General features: G+C 36.4%; 1 protein-coding gene across 3 annotated transcripts in view; it reads right to left on the reverse strand.

Annotated features, from left to right (window-relative positions):
• WDR35 (WD repeat domain 35) overlaps positions 1-26,167 on the reverse strand; it is a 46,453-nt gene that overhangs the window by 15,100 nt on the left and 5,186 nt on the right. For 2 of the 3 annotated variants that reach the window (XM_010203529.2, XM_061989705.1), the window contains exons 5-17: positions 25,128-25,256; positions 24,775-24,908; positions 23,121-23,286; positions 22,881-23,026; positions 20,732-20,857; positions 16,819-17,004; positions 16,255-16,287; positions 14,255-14,315; positions 5,182-5,326; positions 3,882-3,951; positions 3,104-3,157; positions 2,098-2,207; positions 243-453 (exon numbers count right to left, since the gene is read on the reverse strand). In XM_010203529.2, the coding sequence (XP_010201831.1) occupies positions 243-453; positions 2,098-2,207; positions 3,104-3,157; positions 3,882-3,951; positions 5,182-5,326; positions 14,255-14,315; positions 16,255-16,287; positions 16,819-17,004; positions 20,732-20,857; positions 22,881-23,026; positions 23,121-23,286; positions 24,775-24,908; positions 25,128-25,256 (1,571 nt within the window). The remainder of the gene's footprint in view (positions 1-242; positions 454-2,097; positions 2,208-3,103; positions 3,158-3,881; positions 3,952-5,181; positions 5,327-14,254; positions 14,316-16,254; positions 16,288-16,818; positions 17,005-20,731; positions 20,858-22,880; positions 23,027-23,120; positions 23,287-24,774; positions 24,909-25,127; positions 25,257-26,167) is intronic. The other variant, XM_010203531.2, reaches the window with a different exon arrangement.

Here is a 26,167-nt window from a genome sequence, read left to right on the forward strand (position 1 = left end):
GAAAAATATGACACTTTCATCTTTCCAGCATTTTTATCTTGGACTGATAGTTTGTTTATTTATTCCTAAACAACACTCCCATATTACAGTTGACAAGATTTTGATATTTCCAGAAGCAAAATTTATTTATATAAACACTTGTCTAATTGAACAGCAAGCATAAGGTTCATACTATTCAACACAGAGCCATTAACTTATGAATTGATTTGTAAAATGAGTAGCTGGCATTTGTTAATATTTACCTCTGGATCCAAGTTTCTGAAAACATACATTCTTGTCTTTTCCATCATTGCAAACAAATCCGGGTTATCGTTGGCCCATTTCATATCCCAGACATCTTTTCGTTCCAGTTTCAGCTGCTCACCTATCACTTGCTGTCCTGTACTGTCTACTCCCCGTGTATCCAAGTCAAAGAAAGTCAAAACACCTGAAAGGTCTATGATAGCAACACGACTACAGAAAAATAAAGGAGTTAAAAATAAGACAGTTTAATAATGCTATTCAAAGTTGTAAATCTGAAATAGTTCCTTAAACTGGCAGACTCAGGCTAAATTTCCTCTCTAATCAAATACCAGTACAGTCCCATAGATGCAGTGAAAAGCATGTCATTCATTTATCTGCACACCAGAGAGAGACCTGAGACATGGAAAAAAGTCCTTCATCTGCTCATATAGGATCTGACCCTGAAAAGGTTCTGAAAGATGCCTGTTTTTCATCCAGCATTTTGAAGATCCTTAGTACTTCGGAGATCAGTTTGGGTAAATTGCAGGTTCTGCCCTTCACCAAATTTTTCCAAAAAATAAAATTTTAGAGCCTAAAATTAACAACTGCAAAGAATTAGATTTCCTTATTTACAAAGAGGCAATGAGGAAGATTCTTAAATTAAGACGACAGTGTGGTGATATAGTCAGTCCATCTCTGAAACAGGATTTCTTATATTTCTACAAAAGGTATTATCGAGCTTTTTTTTCCAGACAGTATGAAGAAAAATCTAATTAATCTTTGAAATAATTTAAAATATAGGAAAAAATGCAATTTCTAAAGGGTTACATTTGAGAATTTCCAATTACATAGGTCTTCAGTGAGTCACAGTAGCATGTATTTACTACATGGCCATTTAAAAATTATGTCTAAATATTGAAAGGTATTTAGACACTTGTAATCCCTGTTAGTATTTCAAAAGCAATTTAGAAAATTAACTTCAAAACACTTATGATCTGAGCCCTTTTCACTAGCACAAAATTACTTAAGAAGGAAACAGCCTGGGTTCAAAACAAAATTAATACAGCTCTGACAAGATCACATTTCCTTTTAAGTGAAGCAATCTATTTTTGGTCTATACCTAAAAAGGTGAGCTATATACATATGAATTTTGTTTGAAGTTAAAGTTATTTTGAAGTGATTAATATTGTCTTACAAGTCCTCTTTAGTCAGTACATTTCTGCCTTTTCTGCCAAGACTCTCACACTCTCTCACAAAAAATTAGCTATTAGGTAGAAAGCAACCTCAGTACTGGCACAGACGAAGCTTAGGAAAACCAGTCTTGCCAGAAGCATTGCCACCAGCTACAGATTGCAACAATAGAAAAATAATAAGGGATGAACAAAGCATTACAAAGTTTTTAAGCATTACCCTGTTGCTATCAAAGTTTTTAAGCATTACAAAGACAGAGAAATAGAACAAAGCTTTAGAAATATTAAATTTCAAGTTAGGACATAATTTTGTCAATTCATGTCAGGAACACAGAAAGCTTATGTTTGGTTCACCTACTAAAATATATTTTAATGTATATGTTTCCTAAAACTTCATACACACACACACACTATTAGAAGTTTAAAACACCAGAGAGCTTTACTAACACAGTCTCTCAGAGCAATCTGATGACTGGCCACATATAACTCATTAGTAATAAATAAACAGTTAAGCATCTGTGAATAACATTTAAAATTATTAAATTCATTTAAAAATTAATTTACACATTTTTAATTGGTCCATCATTACTACAGAATCACAGAATTCATAGAACTGGTATCACATCATTAGTAGTGGTTTATTTTTAAACTGGATACCTACATTAGAAGCAGATCTGTAACTTACCTGGAGTTACAGTTCAAAGACAGCTGATGTGCACGGCAGTTCAGGGTATACTTCTGCACTAGACAAACACTAGGAAGACTGTATCTCTGAATAGTGCCAGATTCTCTACCCTAGAAAAAAGCAATGCTTGCTTATTAAGAGAATTTTTCCATTAGGATTATTTTTTCCAATAAATTCTTTGATCAGGTTTTATTTTTATGCTGTCCTAGACAAAAGAGGTTTTAGATAAGTAACAGAGCAGAAGTGGAAAGAGGGAATGTCATCATCCTAAAAGTTCCAAATTCTGCTATTTAAGCAAGATATTTTCTTAAGATGCTACAATTTACAGACCTGCTTAAATCAAGGCTGTTAAAGCAAACAGTCATAGTCTACACAGAATCCCCAGAAGAGTTTCAGGAGTCTAACGATTCCCCATGAACCTTCAAATGTGGTCTACATAAGAAAAAAGGATAACAGTGTGAAGACTCATGTCCCATGCTTGTAAATCCACTCAGTACCATATGACAGTACCGGCTTGGGTCTGGAGGCAGTACAGCAGAGTTCATGTAGTGCTGTCTGCATGCTAACAAGGCTCACCAATTACTTCAAGATCTCCACTAGCTTTAAAAGTGAATGCTGTAAAATAAACTGGCTTGAGTAACAATAAACAAATCTAAGTACCAATGTACTGTATTTTGGCTAATGACATACCATGCCTTATGTCAGGAAACTATCAGGATAACAGTCTAAAATGAGTTTGACATCCCTGTACTTTTTCAAACCCTATGTATAAGCACTCACTCAGGCAACAAGTTTGTACTTTGTGAATTATCTCTCCTAAAGAAAGTCTAGGTTAAGAGGAGAACCTGTTAAAGTTGTCTTTGAAGATATTTCAAAAGAGATTTCATCTGTATCAATTCTAAATTCAGAAATGCTTTGAAATTATGACTGCTTATGACATTGGAGAAAAATATCTCCCCTACAAGCACAAGAGGCAATAAGGAGTTACTTTAATCACGTAACTTACCACAAGTAATATCTTATCAGATGCTGTTATTGCACAAATTGGATCTCTTGTTCCCTGAAAGTATACAAGTATAGAAGCAATATCAGCATCAGTTTTAATCCAACAGTAAAAATGCATTGCTAAAGAATAAGTTTTATTTAAATATACAAGAATGTTGCTAAGTAACCACATGAAAAAGGGTTATGTAAACTTGTCAGTGTACAGTATATGGATAGTTTATTATAGTCCCCATTTTTATTGGAATCATGACAATACCAACATAAACAGCTTCCTTTCTTCTCCTGTCCCTCCTCTAGAAAAATAAGAAACCCAAAATATAACAGGTGTTCAAGAGAAAACACACAAAGGCCATTGACATGTAAGGTCCATAATTACTTTTAAGTACAACAGTAAGTACAAAAGTGAGCCCACACAAACACAGCAAGTGAAAAAGGCCAAAAATACTAGAAAAGATTACAGGGCCTAATGAGTTTCAGCAAGTTTATGCTTTGTTGAAGTAAGGGGACCTGCTTCTCACCAAGATGACAGCTGGTGTCTACATAGTGGATCTCAGAATATACTTTTCTGTGTTCCCTACAGTTCAGTGTGTATTTGCAGTAATACCCAGTGACACAGTAACAATGTATTAACCAGAGGGAAGAAAAATAACACTTATATATAAAAGAAAGTTTAACGAGCTCTACTAATGAAAATCTATGAAAACAAATAAAGAAATGCTAAGTACTCATCTTTCAAGCTACCAGTGACATCACAGTAAATGAGTTAAAACATCACTCACTTCAATAGCTCTACTGTAATCAAGGTGTCCATCTGCTGACCCTGAAGGAGTGTCATCAATATGATAAATCCTGTAGAAAAGCAAAGTTAGAAGAAAAAAGTGAGACCAAGGAAAGGATCATTTTTTACAGCATGTAAGTATCTTCAGCCCTTGGAGAAGAAATCATTGTATTTGGAAAACAGAATAAAAGCTATGCCTGTTATTGTGCTCCAGTAGTATCCCCTTTGATAACTTTTTTACTGATAGAAAGATACGGTACTTGCTTTCACCTTCACAGCCCCTGATGGTGTATTTCTCATTCTGCAACAAGAAGTTCCTGCAAACCATCAACCACCCCAACTGTGTCTTTTCAAACTTCCACTTTCAAATCTCTTCAGGCTCTCCCCTATACTTTGGAAGAACTTCAACTTCCTATCCACAAAACTTATGTATTACTGTATTCAATACTTCATCATAACATTTGATTTGCCTTAAAAAGTAGCATTAGAAAGGATGTTACGATGTTAAAGTCATAGCTTATGCTAAATAACAACTATTCACTTTTTCAGTATTTTTATGAAACTTACACTCTTGCCAAGGCTAGGACGTTCAAGTACTAGAACAATGAAAGTTACTACACCATGTACAAATAATTACTCATTTTTAAGGATATATGATGACAGGAGATGGTAGATTTATAGAAAGACACTATAGCATCTCAATGGATGAAAACATAACACAAAAGAAAATTGTAAAAAAGTTACAAGCTTTTGAAGGTGACAAAAATTAATGCCAATAATGAGAACCTGGGAAGGAAATATTTTGGAGGTACGATGGTGCTGACTTTAGCCTGTTTAGTTTGAGAGGATAAAAGTCCATACAGGTTTAGGGGTCAAAGACACAATCAGACACAGGTGTAGTTAGAGAAGAACTAGCTGAATAGACTATGTCCTTACAACCATTGACACACAAAAAGCAGTTAAAGTTTTCAGAGGGAACATAGCTGTCTAAAAAGTAAGAGTATGGAGGAGAACAAGGAGAGAGGACGGAAAAAGCATGAAGACACACAGCTCTGTAAAGGAAGCACACAGTGAGTAAAGACAGACTGAACAGGAACTAATCCAAAAAAGTCCAAGAGATTTCAATTACAAACACATATTTGCCATGAAAAACTATTCTTCAGTATTTAATCTTGCAGGCTGCAAGTTCAACAAACGTGAGTAGAAAAAATGAGAAGAGTTTACATTTTAGTTACGGGAAATCCACCTTTATCAATAATAACAATGCAAAGGAAGAAAAATGACAAAGCCCAAAGACAAACCTCTCCCTGCCTTCTCTCCTGGTCCGTGCTACCTGATTAATTTCCATTGCTGTGAGCTTCTTGGCCACACGATACTGCCAGATGTAAAACGCTTCTTTAGAAGCTGCTATCACATGTGTTTTGGTCATTGTGACAAACAATGGCCCTGTTGTGAAACCAAAACGGTTGTAAAATTAGAGAAGCAAGTATCGGACTACAGGCTAATTTATCAACTTTTTTGCAGATAGATTGAATCATATGTTCATAGGTTAAAAGCAACCTCCTCCCAAAAATAACCCAAACCAAACCCCAAACCAAAAAACACATCACATACAATTTAGCAGTAGATGCTATTAATTGCCAAGAAATGTCAGTGAGGCCTGTGGCCTAGTTTAGAAGAACAGAGAAACTCTTTACAAGTTCTGATTTTAAAATTAAAACTTTTCTCCCTATTATTTCAGCACATTTCCAGGAGCCTAACAAGATCTATAAAATATCTCCCTGACATATTTGTAATTATTCAAATATCAATAAAAGGAAGACTACTCAAAAGTTGACAATCTAGAAGAGACTCTTTGATTAGCATTACTTAAAAAAAACCCAAGACCTAGAAATGCTGTTTGTATCTCAGTTAATAGCTGGGCCAAATAACAGTTCTTTATCTGCATGGCAGCAAATTCAGTATTTAGTGAAGCGTGTGCTTAGTCCTACTTTATTGCATGCAAAGATCATAGTGTAGGAAGGCAGGGCTTGTTCTTTACTTTAGCCCTAGGATCATTTAGAGTATACGGATAAATTGAGCATCTTATTCCTGCTGTCAATGTTTGGTGAACAAAGAAAGAAAAAAATAAATACATGCACTCAAACCATTATGTCATTCTTTATAATACACTATCTTGACTGTATTGTGGCTCTTTTTTCCCATTTTACAATCTTTTGTCTCATCTTTCTGAAAAATGGTGAATACACATAAAAAGGCATAGATAAAGACATAAAAATCTAGTAAGGAAATCCCCCAGTATCTTCCAATTCTACAAGTAAATAGGGATACCACAGAATCACAGAATCTTAAGGGTTGGAAACAACCTCGAAAGATCATCTAGGCAGGCAAATTCAAAGTAATTGTGTAGCCCAGACTGTCAGTGAAACATTGAGTTATACGGATAACATGATGTCAGCATAAAATCTGATCCTTTTACAGCGAATTTCAATTTCTTCTGAATTTTAGCACAGAACAGAACTCTGGAGGGAGCTATAAGCCTGCCATAAAGAGTAGTGCTATGAGAGACAGACGAGGGAAGACTGGTTGAACAGATTTTATTTCTTTGAAACTAAGAGGATTCAGTGGCTGTAGAATACTTTTTAGTACAAATGTAAATACTGGGTAAGAAAGTTTAGTGATGTTACTTAACGTGTGAGTACAGTTGTTTACATTATATACAATGCAGTGTATCTCACAGATGTATTACACATCTCAATATAACTGAAAATGTATAATTGAAAGATAGTCTCCTCTGTTCATTAACAGCAAATTCTGTGTCTTTGTTCTGTTCTTTTATTACCTTCCAGCTGCATATGCTGTAACGATCAATGTTTTTACCCTTTAAAAATGAAACATGAGAATCTCCTGACCTGTGAGGGAATAAGGTTTCCTCTTGCTCAAATCACACAATTTTAGTACTAAGCTTCATGTTTGGACTCAGCTTAATCAACATTTAAACACTTTACTCCAAGGCAATGCTAAGCCAAGCTCGTATCTGAAAGCCATGGGCATTCCTCGCGCTCACCCTACAACGCTCCATTATGACTTACAGCTTCCACAGAGACTTAGTCATTTGTGTGTACCTCAAAGTACCCCAATTTGAGAAAAAAGGATATTCATATAAGGTCTGTTGTGATCCAGAAACAAGCAAAGGCAACACATCTATGCTTTATCCAGAGGAATACAATCTATTAGGCATTTTACGAACATGCCTGAGACTTAAACTGATTGTTAATGTCAGAAAACCCCACACACATTAACCTCTGACACATTTCCCTGCCACTTCTTTTACAATAGTTCTAACAGTAGCTTGACCACAGAGTAAGTTGGATAAGTTGATTCATCTAAATGACCTCAAACTTAAATAAAATATTTGTTTAAGTTGGATTAAAGAGAAAAATCACAAATGTTGGAGAGGGCAGGAATGAGCAGTCAGTATGAAGGGCACAGCCTTCACTTCTTTGCAACATCAGGCTAAACAACTGGTTTCAAGTCAAATGTGAAATTGCAGGGAGAGGGATAAACAGCACACAGGCATGGTCATCAGGATCAGTTCCATTCAAAGACACAGCTAGAAGAACAGCATCTGTATGTGGGAACCAGTGCTTTCACAAACATATAAAACATATTAAACAACTGTATAAGACAGGATTTTTTTCTACAGTTGCTTTAGCATTTTCCACTGGACAGCCACTAAACAAGCAAACACACACACACAAATCTGTAGGAAAAAAACCCTAACGTTCGAGTCTAGACTGAACATTAGGAAGCATTTCTTTACCTTGAGGTTGGCTGAACATTGCAACAGGCTTACTAGAGAGGTGGTCAAGGCCCCTCTTGTGTCAGTGTTTTTTAAGAGGCATCGAGACAATGTCCTTAATAATGTGGTTTAACATTTGGACAGCCCTGGAGTGGTCAGGTAGTGGGACTAGATGATCACTGCAGGTCCCTTCCAGCTGGAAGTATTCTATTCTGTTTTATTCCCCCTTCTCACTGGGCTATACTCTGCTATAACAATGCTTTCGCTTCTTGGCTGCTTAACAGCATAGATTCAACAAAAGGAGATGATACCCCAGCCACTCTAAGAGACTGTTGCTGGGGCAGAGAGGAGGGAATGGGAATTGTCCTTTCCTCATGCAGTGGTTTCGTGTGGGCCAGGTTTTGGTAGCGGGGGAGCTACAGGGATGGTTTCTTTAAACAAAGATCTGCCAGAAGCTTCCCCTGTAGCTGACAGGGTCACTGCCAGTCAATTCTAAGATGGACCCACAGCTGACCCAGGCCTGGCCAGTTAGTGACTGAGGTAACACCTCTGTGAATAACGGATTTGAGAAGGGGAAGAAGTTGCTGGGCAGTTGCAGAACTGCAGCGGAAACAAGGAGTGAAAATGTGAAAACATCTCTGCAGATACCAAGCTCAGAGGAGGTGGGGGAAAAGGGTGCTTAGGTCCTGACTCCCCTGTGACCTGTGGTGAGGACCATGGTGAGGTGCCCCTGCAGTCCATGGGGGCCACCAGGGAGCAGAAACCCACTTGCAGCCCGTGGAGGACCCCACGCCGGAGCGAGTGGATGCCTGAAGGAGGCTGTGACTCTGTGGGAAGCCCACACTGGAGCACATTCCTGGAAGGACCTGGGAGCCCATAGGAAGAGAGGAGTCCACTCCGGAGCAGGTTTGCTGTCAGGACTTGTGACCCTGTGAGGCACACGTTGGGACAGGGTGTGAGGAGCTGCCCCTGTGGGAGGCCCCAAGCCAGAGTAGTTAGTAATGAACTGTAGCCCATGGGAAGGACCCACATTAGAGAAGTTCATGAAGGACTGTCTACCATGGGAGGGACTCCACACTGTAGCAGTGGGAAGTGTGATGAGGCCTCCCCATGAGAAGAAGCAGCAGCGAAGTCCATTAGTAACGAACAGACTGCAACCTCCATCCTCCATCCCCTGCGTTACTAGGGGGGAAGGAAGAAGTGTCCTGGAGGAAGGAGGGGTGGGGGGAGGTGTTTTAGGATTCAGCGTTTTTTCCTCATTTCCCTGCTCTGTTCTGATTGCTCATTAGTAAATCAAACTTTTTCTCCCCAGGTGTGTCTGTTTTGCCCATGACAGTAATTGCTGAGTGATCTCCTCCCTTTCTTTATCTTGACTCACAAATCTTTTTGTTATATTTCTCTCTCTCCTGTACAGTTTAGGAGGGAGAGTGATAGAAGGAATTGGTGGCCACCTGGCACCCATCCAGGACTAAACCAGCACACCTGGGAAAGGAAAGATGCTTATTTCAAATCCTTCTGGCTGAGAAAGATCTAGAATCCCTTTCTAGACAGCTGGCTTAACTACCTAGCTTTACTACCTTAAGTGGGCACAAAAGCAAGCACCATAAGCCAGAAAGAGGCAAGAGACTTGGACATGCCTCTGCTCATCATTTTTGCTGCACAGCAGCTTTCCATGATAAACATGTAGATGTCTTGGGTCTGAACTGCACATAGGACAACTCATCAATGACCACAGTTTACAGAACATAAAGAAATACTAAAAATCACTTATAGTTTACTTTCAAGTGATCGAGTTTCACTAACAGCAATACAAGTGCTGTTTCACATGTAGCTCAGTCATCCTTGCTAAGGCATCCAGGAGGGTGATGAGACACTTACGCAGGACTCCAGCACTCTGCCTTTATTCCACTTGTGTGTTGGTTAGGTTGTTCATTTATTTCACTGGGCACTAACACATATGGGAAAGATTAGCTTCACTCTTCACTATATCAATGCGCCTAAGCGCATAGAAGATGATATAATCCAGCCTGAGAGTCATTTTCTTAGCAGATACCATCTGTTGTGTTTCCATTAAAAAGATATTATATAACAAGATATTTAACTTCCTGTAGTTTATATTTAGTTATTCAAGAAAGGACTTTGACAGAAAGCCTGTGAAACAAGCATAGAAGAAGCTATTCATTTCATTTTTGTGCCTCAGTAGGATGGAACATAATAATGCTAGACAATGAAGAAAAGGGTAATTTATGAGCTAGCAAACACAAGCTATTGTGAAGGACCCTAATAACAAGGCACAGGAAGCAGAAAAAGCAAAATGTTCTTGGACAAAATAGAGAACAACATCAGGAAGAGCTTTAAGGTGTAACCATCCATCAATGTCTAAAGAAAGCTGAAGTGATGGCCTTTTACCAGCTAATGAATCTTCAAAGACCTGCTTGGAAGAATCTCATGTGATAGAATTCTAAATGCTAGAGGTGACCAAAATAGCTGGTCAATCTTCAAGCAACACATCCTCCAAGCCTAAGATCAGTGTGTCCCCACAAGCAGAAAAACAGGAAAAGGCAAGAGGTCTACATCAATGAAAAAAGAGCTACTGGAACTACTCAAGGAAACGAAAGAAATCTATGTAAGGTGGGAAAAGGGCCTGGTTGCTTGGGAAGAGTATAGGAACATTGCCAGAGCATGTAGGGACAAAATTAGGAAGGCCAAAGCCTTTTTGGAATTAAACCTGGGAAAGGAAGTAAAAGGAAATAAGAAGAGCTTTTTCAAATACATCATCAGCAAAGGGAAGATTGAGGAGAATGTGAACCCGCTGATGAACAAGGAGAGTGCCCTAGTGACAAAGGATAAAGAGAGGGAGGAACTACTGAAAGTCTTCTCTGCTTCAGCCCGTACTAGTGCATGGGGTTGTTTCTCCTCAGGTGCAGGACTCTGCACTTGTCCTTGTTGAACCTCAGGAGGTTCCTCTCTGCCCAACTCTCAAGCTGGTCGAGATCCCAGTGAATGGCAGCACAGCCTTCTGGGGAATCAGCCAGTCCTCCCAGTTTGGTGTCATCCGCCAACTTGCTGAGGGTACACTCTGTCCCCTCATCCAGGTCATTGATGAAGATGTTGAACAAGACTGGCTCCAGAAAACCATCCCTGTGGAACTCCAATGACCACAGGCCTCTAACTCGACTCTGTGCCATTGACCACCCTCTCGGCTCTGTGTACAGTTGTCTACATCTTGTACAAACTGACCTTATGTTACAAATATTTCAAATTGTTCTATAAATTTGTATCTTCAAAGGTTAAAAAAAAGGAAAGCAACTGTGATAAAACCAGCATAACGTGTTCCCCAAGTGTTGCATTTGCAGGTCTTTGCTTTTCACTTTCACTACCTTTCTGTAATTTTGGTGGGCTAACTTTAAAGGAGTTTTAGAGGATACGTATATTAAAAAAGTTGAATCTTTGGCTATGTTTACTATACAGTAATGAAAGACTTGCTTGGTACATCCTAACTAGAGGCTACAGAATTTTTTCATGAGTCAAAGATGCAAATGTTCCTAACCTGAAGTATGTGCCTGTTGATGAGGTTGAAGGCTACAATGCTGAGTATTTTCACAAATGAACTCACACTAGGAAAAAATATTCTAAATCTATGAACTAAACTGATACTCTTGACACTGGAGGGAGCAGAAGCAGACTGCAAAACACTTAGTTAAGCTAAAGGAAGAGAAGCTTTTTCTAGACAGTTAATTCTCTTCAGCATATTTCAAATGCAGTTGGAACAACAGTAGCATTTTTCAATTAAATAGCATATCTCTTTTCAGTCATTGGAGAAGATTCTTTTCGTATGTACAGACAGCCATAGGAGTTGGGTTGTAAGGGGGAAAAACTGATATATTTGATTATAATGTAAATAAATAAACCTATCACAAATCAACTTACAAAGCTCACATATACAGAACACTAGAAAAATGCAAAGAAGAGAGTTTAAATGCAGAGTTAGAAGTGTATATGCAGAGCTAATTTTGACCATTTGAGTGGGATTTGTCTCACTTAATTTTAGACATCTCTGCCAGGGATGAGCTGGCTGCCCTGGGCTTCTTTGTACCCAATGGGGAGCAAAAAGACCCCTTTCAGGAATGACTCACTGAACTTATTTTAGATGTCAGCTGTAAAAATGAGATTAACTACTCCCTATAAGTCCTCAAATTCTCCTTCCACCGCCCCAATTCCACCTGTCAAGTAAGTGTGCAGGAGACTAGTAAGTACATACAGCGTAGACATCTGATCAGGAGAGAGGACAAGACAGAAGAGACACAACAGACACCCCACCCACATCACTACAACCCACCAAATCATCTTACTTCAGTTTTGGGTTGGTTTTTTTTCCCCTCCATGCATTGTAAAATTATTGGTATTGAATTTCCTGACTACTTTCTTTGTAAGATTCTGATGTGCCATCCTTACTGTAAAAGGTGGCAAAAGGGCATCAAATTGACATAAATGGAAACTATGAGACTGAAAGTACCACAGTATTTCGACATAATCTGCAGGATAAAACAGTCAAACTTACTGATCAGAGCAGGATACTCTTCACTTTATGTTCTACAATAAAGGGCATGAGCTTCACAATATATACTCGACTGAACAATGTTAGAAAATGATACTTACAAATTTAGCTAATACATAATAAAAAATAAATCTGTTTCATAGCACTGGTTGAGGAAAATAAAAATCTTTATGATCTCAACTATTTCTATTCTTTGGCTGATTTTTTTCCCCTACTTACATTCTTCTATGAATTGTTCTAACTTCCTTGTCTTACAGTTCTTCACCTTACTTTCTTCATCATTTCTATCTTACCAAAACTTTATTAGACACTTTTTATATCTATTTTATCAGACAGAATGGCTGTTTATCATTTGATACTAACACCAAATATTAGCACTATGGCTTGGAACTAACTTCTCTAATTAGATTAATTAAGTCAGAAGAGTTACTTTTTGCAGAGAGAATCAATCAAGGCTCTAAGAGGTAATTTACATTGGAAAAAGTTCACGAGGTTTCTTCTCTTACTATCTCTTTTTGGCAGAAGTAAGGAAAAGCTTTTGGTTTGGTTTGTTTCAAAATTAAACCTAAATTCTGCAGAATCAGAACATGTAAATTCCAAAGCTATATGCATGTATTAAGTAGAAGGGTTGGAATTCTTCCAGAATAAGCGATTTGTTTTTATCCATAACTTGCTCCAATATGGCTACATGCTCCTCTGCTACATCAACTATGCACAGAATTTCTTTTTTTTTTTTCTTAAGTCTTTTAGTGTGCTGAGCACAGCAGGGATATAGCATATCCCACTTCTCTAACATGACAGAATCACATTACATATCTACAGCCAAGTGAACCTCTGACTTACAATCAATTTAGCTAAGAGGTTCTAAAAATAAGCATGTACTTTTAATTTAAATAACTGTACTCTTTTCTCTCATTCAAAAAGAAAATAAATATTTTTGCTAAAAGTTCATTACAAATTATTTAGCCTTTTGACAAAAGAGAGAAGTTAAAGAATCAAACTTCAAAACCAAAATGGAGTTCACAGTGTCTATTCTGAATCCAAATTCAGATCTACATGGATAACAAACCAAAAATCAACCAAGAAACAGAATAAGCAAAAGTGAAATGATTAATCAAAAAGTTGTTTGATTTGTCAGTTTGTCTACACATCTCTCATATGTTTGAAGGGAAAAATCAGTGATCTTTATTCTCTATCAAAACCCCCAGAAAACAGTGGTTTGCAATTACCTGGCAGTGTTCTGTATCACAGCTGCAGCAAACAAGCAGCAGGGAAACTCTAAAATTCAGCTCTATTTAGGATTTGGAGGTATCTTGATACTTCTGTCATAATCCACTTTTTAAATTACTATATTTAATTTATAGTCCAAAGCTATTTAGATAATACATTTGTGAGAAAGATGATAAGGAAAAGATTTAACCAACACTGAAATAAGAGAAAATGACCTTTAAAACATTTGGGATGCTGCAACATGTTAATTTTAAATGAAAGTGCAGATCAAACTATTTCAATTGCTCAGAGAAATAGGACACTCTTCAAAAAAGTACTTTTTCTTAAAAAGGAGTTGAATTATCACTGTTGTGAAGAAAAATCTCAATCACCAAGAACCTTTTTTTTTTTTAAAAAAAAAAAGGTGTCAAATTTTACATACTCTGTTCAAAAGTTTGTATTAACTGAAAGAAGTTTCAATTTAGCCACTTTTCACAAGGAATAGGATTGGTTTTATAAGTCACTATTTTTATGAACAGAGTAATTAATATGTTCTGTCCAATACAAATTACAGTCTGCAATATGGGAAACCCAGATTACATGTTTATGACCTTTAGGGAGAGTCCAAGCAGAAGTGAGAAGCCAAAATAACACCATAGTTCCAACGACATACAGATCACAACACTTGGATGTAAGAGGTGTTACGTCATAGTGACTCTTTCATTAAACACCATACTTGTGCAAGAAATTCATTGTAAAGACCAGAAAAAAACCCAACAGAATAAGACTAAGGCAAGTTGCTTACCGATATCAATATATTTTGGATCCAAGGGTGTGCCAATAGAATTGCAGAGAACAAGCACATACTGTATGGGAATAAAAGCAAATGTCATTACTACCAATCTATTGTAAATTAGCAAGTTGCACAAGGTTTTTTGTGAAGGTGTATCTCATGACCCACATTTCACACAATCTAATGCTCAAAAGCAACAGAAAACAGAGAGACCATGACTGAATACAAAGCAGCATAAGCATGACAGTAATGAGATATTTGCCAATTAGTGCTATAAACAAAGCCAAGCACAGCACAGGAAGTTGATCAGTTGTTTTATGGGAAGGAGCAAACCCACCAGACACCATATGTAAGATGCACCATCAGCAAGCAATCTATGATTCTATAACATGGGGGCAAAACAGTGTCTCATCCCTTGCTCTTGTGGGGCACATGCTGTACTGCAATTATTTACTAGCATGATACACCAGCAGTTTCTGAGACTCAACCCTTACCTACTTGTTCATGCAAAGGAATCTAATAAACTGCATCAGACCCATGAGTTCTATTAGTTTTGCCCTTCTTGTGATCCTGCTTGGGAAGACTTTGATAGTACAGGCACCTCAGACTGGTCTCTTAAATTCAGGAAGATGCAAATAAGTAAAAATTGTCCTAGACACCAATGCTTCACTGTTGTTGCTGATAAATTTATTTTTCCAGAGCCAAATCAAAGATTAAATAGCTTTATGATGGTTGCACAGGGAAATGAGAATGTCTTGAATGAGAAGTGTAGAAATTAAGTAGCAACTTTTACTGAAAGGCTTTTATACAAATAAGAACAAGAAAAAAAAACAGGACTGCCAAAACTCAAATGCCTAAGAGCTGTTATCCTGACTCTCCAGGAAATGGAATATAACTAGCTCTTCATAGCTATTTCACCTCCTGGACAATTTGTGTAATTGTGGTAGCAGACTACAGCAACTGCAGAGCTTATCCCTTTAAACTGCAGATTGATAGCTTAGTAGTCACTTAAGAATGGAAGAATTTAGGTTGCCAGCTACTGTATAAACTTCATTCTTTCAAAGAAAAAGATCTCAACAAGGATTTCTTTTCAGTGAATAAATTATTTTTCTGGTTCTGCCACCAACAAATATCTCCCTAAAAATATTATTTGTATTTCTTTGTTCATGAATTAAAACTTCCTCCCAGTATTCTCAAACTTTTCTTTTCTAAAAAATATGTTGAGCCTCCACATCTGTAGGAAACCACAACTGGCTTTAACTATTTACCCTTTGCTTCAATATGTTTATATTGATTCTTCTCTGGTAAATTATCACAACATGCATTCTCTAATAAATTTATCTTTTATGACCTTTTTACTTATTTCTGAGACTCTAAGTCAGTAGATCAGAGACTGCCAAGGGGTAATGCAGTAATAGAATCCAAGACAGAGGCTACATGACCTACACAGGGTGGTGCCAGGGTCAAGGTGGAAAGCTCAGGCATTGCTACAGATATCAACACTAAGTTCTTCATAACTTACTGACATTCACATCGACTTGCAATACCTTTAAACAGTCCCTGCTGAAATTACTCTTTTTGCCCTATCAGCTACTACGTTTTGCAGTCTTGAAATCACAATTCTAATGACCAAAATCTACTGCAAGGCAAATCTGTTTTTTCAGAAAGCAACTCTAATGAATCACTACCCAAAGAATAAGCTTGTTCATTTCCTAAAAGCTAACCCCCCACAGTGTTAATAATTACACTGGAGCCATTTCAAAGAAACTGAAAGATGCTTATTGCCTGTTATTTTCAAATGCTAAAATTAAATCTCTTATTTGTACTCAATATTAAGTTACACTAAATTCCTCCACTCTTTGTTTTCTATTTTAAAACTACAACCCAGAAAAATATCATTTTATTGCCCTCAATTTCGCCAGGTTGTTTTGGCCATATTTCCAATCCATACAACAGTACACCTTTTATTGCACAATCAAGCAAAGCAGCACTAAAGCTTTTTTATTTTTTACCATTGCACCAATTGACTCCGTCTCATGCTCCTCCTTTGTAAGCAACATACAAGTGATACAGAAAATAATTCAGAAGTGAATGTAGTAAGAAAAAAAGTGTAACAGTTAACATCAAGCTAACCAAACATTAACCAAATGATACAGTTGTCATTTGTCACTACATTTAAAATAAATAAGCAACAACAGAGTAGTTTGTATAAACATGATTTATATCACCTAAAAAATTCTGCTTTCTTTCCCACTTCTGACTACTTAAATATGCATTATGGTTCTGATGCTCTCCTGCTTTTAGCTTGCCTTGAGACAATTGCTCTAAATATTTCTAAAGAAACATCCATTGTGGTTACAAGGAGTTAAAATATCAAAGCATTTTTTTGCTATTACTTTGTTGTTTGTTGGGGTTGTTTTTTAACACTAAGCCCATTCAAGTGCTACTCTGTCAAATAACAACTGAATGACACAATGAGCTAAATTTAGAATTTTACATTTCATCTTATTCTGGCTGTAAAGCACTGACACATGGAACAGAGCGTTTCAAGGGAAAATAAAAAAGAAATATTTTACCTGAGGTTGATTTTCATCTGCTTTGGTTGCTAAAACACAGAAGTCTCCATAAGTTGTTATGGAAATCAAGCTCTTGACATATTTCACATACTTTTCATTGTTTTTTGTGTCCCAAAAGACTACACAGTACTCTGGACGATCGGGTCTGGTATACGCATAAACAACCGTATTGGAGCAGTAACCCCACTGCCAAGAGAGACAACTGTGTTAAAATCTACCAGAAATTATACCAATGCAATATTAACTTGTTCACAACTATGAAAGAAAATATTTAACATACAAAATCATCATTCAATATTCTGTACCTGTCAAACAATGAACTGCTTTATTAAAAGTATGTGAACACAGCTCTGGTAATAAGTTACTTGCATAATATTCAAATGGCAAAAGAAGCCTTTCCATAACACAGAATAACCCATCACAATCAGAATCGGAGCATCAACCTCAAAACGTGACAAGATCTCGCTTCCTCTTGTTTTCTCTTTGTTCAGAACATACACAGAAATAACCACTGTGAGGATGATGTTTGTCATGAAAATACTCGCTCTATGATGACTGATTTGGAAACTCAAAGCACATTTCCCAAGGGAAATATAACAAATAACTCCAATAGTGCAAAACCTGAAGCAGTGAAAAAAAAAAGCAATTATATTACAGTGCTCTCTAGTAACTGACGTCATCTCTTCCCTATTAGTAACATGAGAAAACTCCTCCCTTCCTCCTAGAATAATATAATTATCCATGTAACAAGTAGGAGAAAGAGCAACAAGGCAAAAGACAAAATGAAATATCTGAACACTGTAAAAACCATTAACATTTTACTGCATTTGACTGGTTTAAATTAGAGAATTTAATAATAAGAATAATAAAACTCTCTCTAACTCTGCAGAACCATAAGATATCTCAGAAAGGAAGTGAAGCTGACAAACAAAAAGCAAATGTAAAGCAAATCATTTAAGGATGATGACACAATTGTAGAAGAACTAATAGAATTCTCTGCATCAACTTTTACTAGAGAGAGAGGAGAAAGCTTGTTAGAGAGCTGGCCAGAAGAGGTCTCTACGGGGAATTAAACCAAGATGACAAACTAAAGTATCAGTAAAAGAACTTGTAGAATAGATCTATAAACTGAATAGTAATAAATTGCCAAAACCCAAAGGTTTCCACGCAAGTAGAGTTCTACAGGAATTCAAACACAGGGCTGTGGAGTATAGCCAGAGGAAGAGGAGTGGGCAGCTGTAAAAAAAGTTATGATTCTGGTAATCACAAATCAGTAAATCCAGCTTTCACACAAGTAGAGATATTAAAAAAAGTAATAGTATAATAATTAATGGAATTAGATGGACATGAATAAATACAACATACTGGATGTCATGTTTTTAGCTCTGGAAGTTGTACTTCTTTCATTTATTATTATAATTTTTTTTTTTTAATTATCTTTCAGAGAGGCACCAGGCATGTGAATGAAGACAACCCAACTGATACAATCTACTTGTATTTTCAAGAAAATCAAGCCCATTGTAGATACAGGAAAAAAAAATAAAAGGACTGGAATAAAGGTAGTTTTTGACAACCAGGAGCACTGCCCACAGGATCTTTGCCAGAGATGTAAACTGGAATTTATACTATCCTGAATATTAAAAATTTATATGAAAGTTATGATGTAACAAGTCAGTAAACTGTAAATCACATTTGTCAAATCTAAAACTGATTTCAAAAAGTGGCAAAGAACCTCAGAATATGGGATGATGAGGATATAAAGCAATACCCAATGTAGATTTGAATAAGGTAATTTACACCAGAAAAAAAAAGTAATACTAATTTAGAGTCTATAGCTGTAGTTACAACTCCAAAAAGATACCATGCAAACTATGAATAATTCAAAAAAAGATCAGCTAAATTGATAATTTTTACTATCATATTAATTTAGAACCCCCTTTCTTGTAGTATGGCACTACTCAAAAACACAGGACACCAGATTATTCTGTAGGTTGGTAATATGATACTAACACTTCATCTCCAGGTCATTAATTCCAATTGAGCCTAAATTAATGATGTCTCTGAATGACTACCATTTAATGACTGTCATTTGTTAGACCATCTAGCTCCTAGTTTAATATTGAAACTGTGTTTATACTACAGACAGGTTAAATGTTTATTTGATGCAGCAATAAATTGAGAACATATTTTTCTACTTTAAATATGCAAAAGAGAAGAGGGAAGGGTAAGGGGAGGGGAGGGGAAGGGGAGAGGAGGGGAAGGGGAGGAGAGAGGAGAGAGGAGAGAGGAGAGAGGAGAGAGGAGAGAGGAGAGAGGAGAGAGGAGAGAGGAGAGAGGAGAGAGGAGAGAGGAGAGAGGAGAGAGGAGAGAGGAGAGAGGAGAGAGGAGAGAGGAGAGAGGAGAGAGGAGAGAGGAGAGAGGAGAGAGGAGAGAGGAGAGAGGAGAGAGGAGAGAGGAGAGAGGAGAGAGGAGAAGCTTACACATGCAGTTTCTAAAATTAAGGTTTCAAAATATTACTCATTTGAAAATTGTGCCAGATCTTGAAACACATATGGATGCTGATGAGTTCAAGAAAAAGCAATAGGCCTGTGTCCCAGCTGTTACACATTTCCCAGAACAAACATTAGGTAGCATTTCCTGCAAGACTAATTTCCAGCTCAAATTTCCATCAGATTTACAACAATTTGAGACTGCTTCCTAGCGGATCTGCGTTTATAACTCCCTGACCAATGATTTTTCACAGCCAAGTTGAATAATACATTTTAATATAGTTGCAGTATGTTCCTCATTTTACATTCTGGTTATATGCTGATGTTTAAAGAACATATCCTGTGCTGGTAAAACAAAAAGACTACAGCACAGTAGAATAGGCAGTCACCACTTTCTTTCAAAAAAAGAAAAGGACTTAAGTTAAATAGTCCTAATTCTTAAAAAAATAAAAGCCAACACAATCAACTCCAATCAAACAAAAAATTCCATATAGTAGACAAGATAAAAACATTCTTTAGAATCAACTGAATACACATTTGTAAAAAGGAAATGGGAAATTCAAATCTAAGTAGGAAGTACACCCATCAGGTTGCATTCATTTCTACTGTTCAGGTTTCTGCACAACTCTCCTGATTCAAACTAATAATTAACCACCAAAAAAAAAAGTGTCAGCAAAAGTAAGGCTCCTACAGTATCACTTTACCCACTCACTTTAACCAAACATCAATGAAAACACTGAAGCCTTACCTACATGACAATCTCAACTACTACCAAATTTAGACTCATGCCCAATTCTGTTAACATTAACAAAGCACAGATTTCCTTATTTTGAAAACAAAAGCACAAATCCATTATAAAAGCAATGGCTATGTCATTCCATCACCAAGACAGACACTTACATTCCACTTAAACTTCAAGTCAGTACTGTTAATCAAGTAGTAATAGCAAGTTAAGGATTGATTTATGTAATAGAGAAAGCTACTTTTTCAAGCCATTGAGAAAAAGAATAACAGGAAATTTATGAAAGGCTGAGGGATTTGGGGCTCTTTAGCTTGCAGAAGAAGAGATTGAGGGGTGTTCTCATTCATGTTTACAAATATATACAGGGTGGGTGTCAAGAGGATGGAGCCAGGCTCTTCTCAGTGATGTCCAATGACAAAACAAGGAGCAATGGGTACAAGATGGAACATAAGAAGTTCCAAAGAAATACAAAGAAGAATTTCTTCACTGTGAGGGTGACAGAGCACTGGAACAGGCTGCCCAGATGGGTTATGGAGTCTCCTCTGAAGACATTCAAAACTCACCTGGACGAGTTCCTGTGTGACCTAGGTGGTCCTGCTCTGGCAGGGAGCTTGGATTAGATGATCTTTCGAGGTCACTTCCAACCCTTAAGATTCTCTGTGATTCTGTGATTACTACATACCTTGTAATCTGGCCGAATGTTTGCAAAATATATGTAAGAGTCAACAGCCAGTGCAATTTTCAGTCCACTTCCCTCCCAAGACAAAGCAGATATCTGTTTGCCAGGAACTTTCAGTGTGCGCAAATGCTTGTTTAAAACAAGGAAAGAAAAAGATCACAAATGCATTCATTAAAAAAATAAAACCACACTCTAAAACATATATAACAGTTTTGATAAATCAACTATCAACCACGAATCTTCTTTACCAGTATCCCATAATGACTCTGAAATGGCAATACACATGCAAACAAAGAGGGAAGAATTTAACATTCATTAAGTGTTCTTTTGCTCCAATTCTTTTTTTTTGTCAGTGAGAAGGGAAAAAAAGGATTCAGTGATAGTTCAAACTTAAAAATAGATGGAGAATCACAGTATAATACAGTATAATCACAGTACTGATACCTGACATGCTACAGAAGCTTCATTTATACTGAAAATGTATTAGTTGATGAACATCCTTAAATACATGATTGTTTAAACAAATAAAAACTAATAAAACAAATAAAACCTAATCTATGACAAAAGCATACAGTAAATTAGCTGCATAGGTATACAACTTGCAGTGAGGCAACAGACATTCTCCTTTTCTCTATTCCCTTTCAAAAAAAACTCTAAGAAAGGCAGTTAGATGACCATTTACAATTTAAGAGCTAGAAAAGAAATACACTTTCCATCTCTTTTTATCTTTATTTGGCTGTACAATTTGAAGTGGAATAAAGAAAATAATTGAAAAAAGTGTTTTTAAAAACTATAACCTTAGACCCAGAGAGTGCTTGTTTGTGGGAAGCTTTTTGTTTGCAAATAGTAGATATACGTAATAAAGGACACATTAATCTGCTACTTACGGTAAAATTTTGAGCAATCTTGGCCTTTAAAAAATACATTTTATGGTACAGAACACTGATACTTATGCTTAGATCTAACTTTCCTTTTGAGAGTATAACCTTGTGCCTAAATAAACAGTTGTCAATGACCTTAAACAGTTTAGTACCTGCTTCATGCTTTTGACCAGGTGCAAACACCAAGTCCACACACTCGTCACACATTATTCACAGAAGACATCGTCTCCCAAAAGTTAAGTCCGTATCTGAACATGAGAACTAGTACAAAACAACTCTAAATCTAAAGAATTTACTTCTACACACTACATATAGAATCTGGAACACCTGTTTCAATTAATCTAAAAGACATTAGCAACCAAAGACTTAACATTATTGCCAAAACCTTCAGTTCTATTTAAACTTTTCAAATAAAGAAACTCCTACAGATTATATTGGATCTTAATCCCTTGCACAGGACAGCTCACAGCTCTTTCCTTACCACAGTTACCCTCAGAGCTGACCAGTACTTGCTCTGTATAAGGCACAAACTTCCTCACACTCTGATACATAACACTAACTTACTGATTTCCAGATATATTGCTGGGAAGTACAGTGAAATTACCTTGCAAGGCAAGAGTAGCACCATCAACAAAAAATTATAGGAAGGACATCTGTTAACTGTTGAACATTTAACATCTTATAAAAAAAGACTGGAAGTAAAAGAAAGCATTTACAAATGAAGATTAGAAACAATATCTTTCCCGAGGTTTCTGGGGCATTGCTTTTACTGGCACGAGATGGCATTTTCTCAGTTTTACTGATTCCATAAAAATAGAGGAGAGCATTCACTGTGTTCTAACCCCCTCACCTAGAGATGCCTAGGTCTCTTACACAGCCAGTAGAGAAATACAAGTACTTCCAGATTTGATACACCAATGTTAAGTTAGCATCTCAACTGCTGCCTAAGTATTCCAAATTGCTCATTGACTATAGTCTGAACTCAGACATTTGAGTTAAGTGTTCAGAGTTAGACACTATATCTAGCCCATCAGGTAGTTTTTTATGAGATGCACTTGAATTTTCATGCTCACTGTTGACTTGGTGTTCTAGTAAGGTAAGGTAGGATACCTTTATTATCCTGTGTCATCTTTCCAGATCCTGATGGATATCCCAGATACCTTAGAGCAAACACACTAGAGACCTACATTTTGGCATCCAGATTCTACCAGTAATATTTTTATATTAAAAGAAACTCATTTAAGTTATGGAAGTATATTAAGTATTTTTACCTCACCAAATGGAGTATAGAACTGCACAATGTTTACATCCTTATCCTGAGAAGTTGATTTTAGGGAGCCTGCCACCGCCAATACGCTTCCACAGTGGTTCCACTGAATACATATGACATTCATACCAGTGTCAATCAAAACAGGATCTAGTTTTTAAGAAATAAACATTAAAAACAAACACAGCTAAAGGTTTTAGGTCAAGAGTAGCTCAGTAACTAGCACCTGGCATTTTGTACCCACTGTGGTCATTCTCATCTCTCATTATCTGGCATCTTCCATTGTCGTAACAGACAGCAAGACAAGGACAATCTGGTTCAATGTAGCCTTCTGTACCATGATACCAATGTATGCCAGCAATGCTGAATGCTCCAGTTAAGTTGACCAAACAACTCAGTTTCATCTTCACCTAGATAGGAAGGATTAATTATTTAAAGTCGCATACAACATGATATTTACAGGAACAATTTCTATCTCTATTGATACCTTGCAAAAGATGGGATGTCTATGAAAATTTTCTTCCTGTACCCCAAAAAATCTTCACATTTGCAAAATTTTAAGAGTTTGAAAAATTGCCCTGTTCAAAGCCAGATCAGACATAAGAAAACATGTATTTTATCAACAAAATACTTTAATGCTGGAAATTTCCTTCATTAGAAAGAATTTTAGAATGAAAGTAACTTTGAAAAGTAATGTTAAAACAAAGAAAAAAAAATCCAAGAGACCACACACACATCTGTGCATATGCACAAGAAACCTCACTGGAACTTTGCAAAAAAAAAAAAAAAAATCATTTCAAATCACTCCTGGACACAATTTTTTTTTTTTTTAAATGAACTTTTTGCTGTCTTTTTTTTTATAAAAGTCTCTTTAGTAATATATAAAAATAATTGGAAAAATAAGTGTTGAAATTGAAACATCAATTAAGATAAGTTTACTTTTGTAATAATTAATCCTGTACATCTTGTAACACAGGTAAGGGCTTTTTCTGAAAGATACAAATGCATGAGAATTACTTCAAGAAGGGCTGGGGTCAATATGGGGTTGCAGGGGGTTAGGGGAGCAACAACTTTTTTAAAGAATTTCATTCATTTACAGCACATGCTAGGAACACCATAACATACAATGTGAATAAAGAAACACACAGTGGGGAGTTAAGGAAAGGAAAATGGGAGGACTAAACAGATATTTTCTTAAGGAAGGACAGGAAAGGAGGATACAACTACTCATATTAGACATCTAAAAGTCAAAACATGGTTCCAAACACATTGGAGTTTTTTTCAAGAACAGTGGTTTACTCCTCTTTAGCATTTTGCCATAGTCATATTCCAAAATTCAAAATAAATAGATAAAAAAATTAAAAATAAACTGAAGATATAGGAATGCAACAATACTAGAGTTACTTCCTTTCATTTTTCCTCTTAGTACCAGGTTTTCTCTGAAGGACATAATGTTCCTTAGGTAATACAAAATTACAAGAGCAATATGAAAATAAACCAATACTTTATTCTAAAAGCACGTTGGTACCTTTAACATCAACTTAATTTAATTTTGTTAGCATCAACATACATAGCTTTACATTGACAGTAACTATGGCAAGGCAAAAAAGCATTCATGGAATCATAGAACGGTAGGGGTTGGAAGGGACCTTTAGAGATCATGTAGTCCAACCCTTCTAATTAGTTGCTGTGACAGCCATTTGGCTACTGAGAAAGAAATATTTTTATTAAAAAGCTGCAGCTGCATAAATCTTTAATAAAAACCATGTGCACAAGACCTTGTGCACTTCTCAGTACTGAAGTCCACCAGCTAAACAAGTAACATGAAACACATTAAGAGGAATTAAGTTTTTATGCCTGTTGGAATTAATACCTTTATTATCCTACCATGAACTTACAATAAAATTTCCCTGATTGTCATAAATGTGAACCTCTCCGTTTGCCATTCCAAACAGTAAAATTTTGCTATCGGAGGACCAGGCCACGTGGCACAGGTGGGTACCTTTCAAGTCTTTTCCCCAAATGCGATTGCCTGTAACAGAACATTGATTGTACTTCATAAATATACCACAAAATTTAAAATAGGATGCAAGTTACCAATGTAAAAACTAAAACAGCTAAACTAAGTCAAAGCAACAAATAGAAAGGAAGTATTAATTGTATTTATATAGAGAAACAGAGCCACTATGTACATAATACTGAAAACAAAAGCTATGTAACACAACAACAACTAGGAAAGCTTAAATTTTACCATCCACTGATCCAACAATCACAGCTCCATCTTCATATACAATACAAATCTTTTGGCCATCAGCATTCCAGCTCATACTTCGAACAACAGATTTATTTCTATTGTTAATCATCTCTTCATACCAAGCACCTATTAGTGAGGAATGAAAAACTACATCATACTTCTTGATTTGATAATCCATTATGGATTCAAGGTATGTGCTGATCATTGAATTCAAAGAGTAAAATTAAAAAGATCTGCAAAGTGCATGGTAATGACATTTCTTAGCAATACAAATTCATAAAGTTCTTAAAAAACCCAAACAAATGTAACATCATATACACACACACAAGAAGTTTTTTAAAGTTACCAAGCAATCAAATTAGGTGTTTAAGGAAATGGAGGAATCTGACCATGGCCTGCTTGTAAGTAAACGCGAGACAGTAGATTACATATCAATCTGTAATGTAACACACAACAAAAAGCTACAGAAGTGCTGAGCTTTGGAAAGGAATTAAAACCAATGTTGTTCTGTTCCTTCAGTAAAACTCCAGTAAGACTATGCTAGTATCCTCCAGACTACACAATTATTGGGAAACAGAATTTTTCCAAAATACAGTTATTGGGAAAAATCGGTATTTCCAAAAAGAATCTGTCAATGAGGAACTAGAAAGGGGAGCCAAAGTCTGAAAGTGGCCCTACAGGAAAAGATCTATGCTTGTCGGGGTAACAATCATTTCCGATAGGAATATGTACTAATTTACTATATATGTACTAAATTACTAACAGTATTTACTGTTTCTTTTCCAAAACTGAGAGTATCTATGTGATAGTAGCTATCATAAGTGAGGCAGAAAGACAAATCAAGTGATATCATTCATTCCTGAAATGGGAAGCTGAGATGAGATTTGTTTCCATTTTCCATTCAAAAATCCCCAAGGGAAAAGAAAACATTTTTTCCTTTTATTCCCCATGTGTATTGTAAGGTAGTTAATTTTATTGAGAGGTTTGCTGGCTTCCAAATGAATGTTAAGTGAACCACAGAAGTGCATGCTTTGTAT

This window comes from Colius striatus, chromosome 2, assembly GCF_028858725.1.
Source record: "Colius striatus isolate bColStr4 chromosome 2, bColStr4.1.hap1, whole genome shotgun sequence".
NCBI classification, from domain to species: Eukaryota; Metazoa; Chordata; class Aves; order Coliiformes; family Coliidae; genus Colius; species Colius striatus.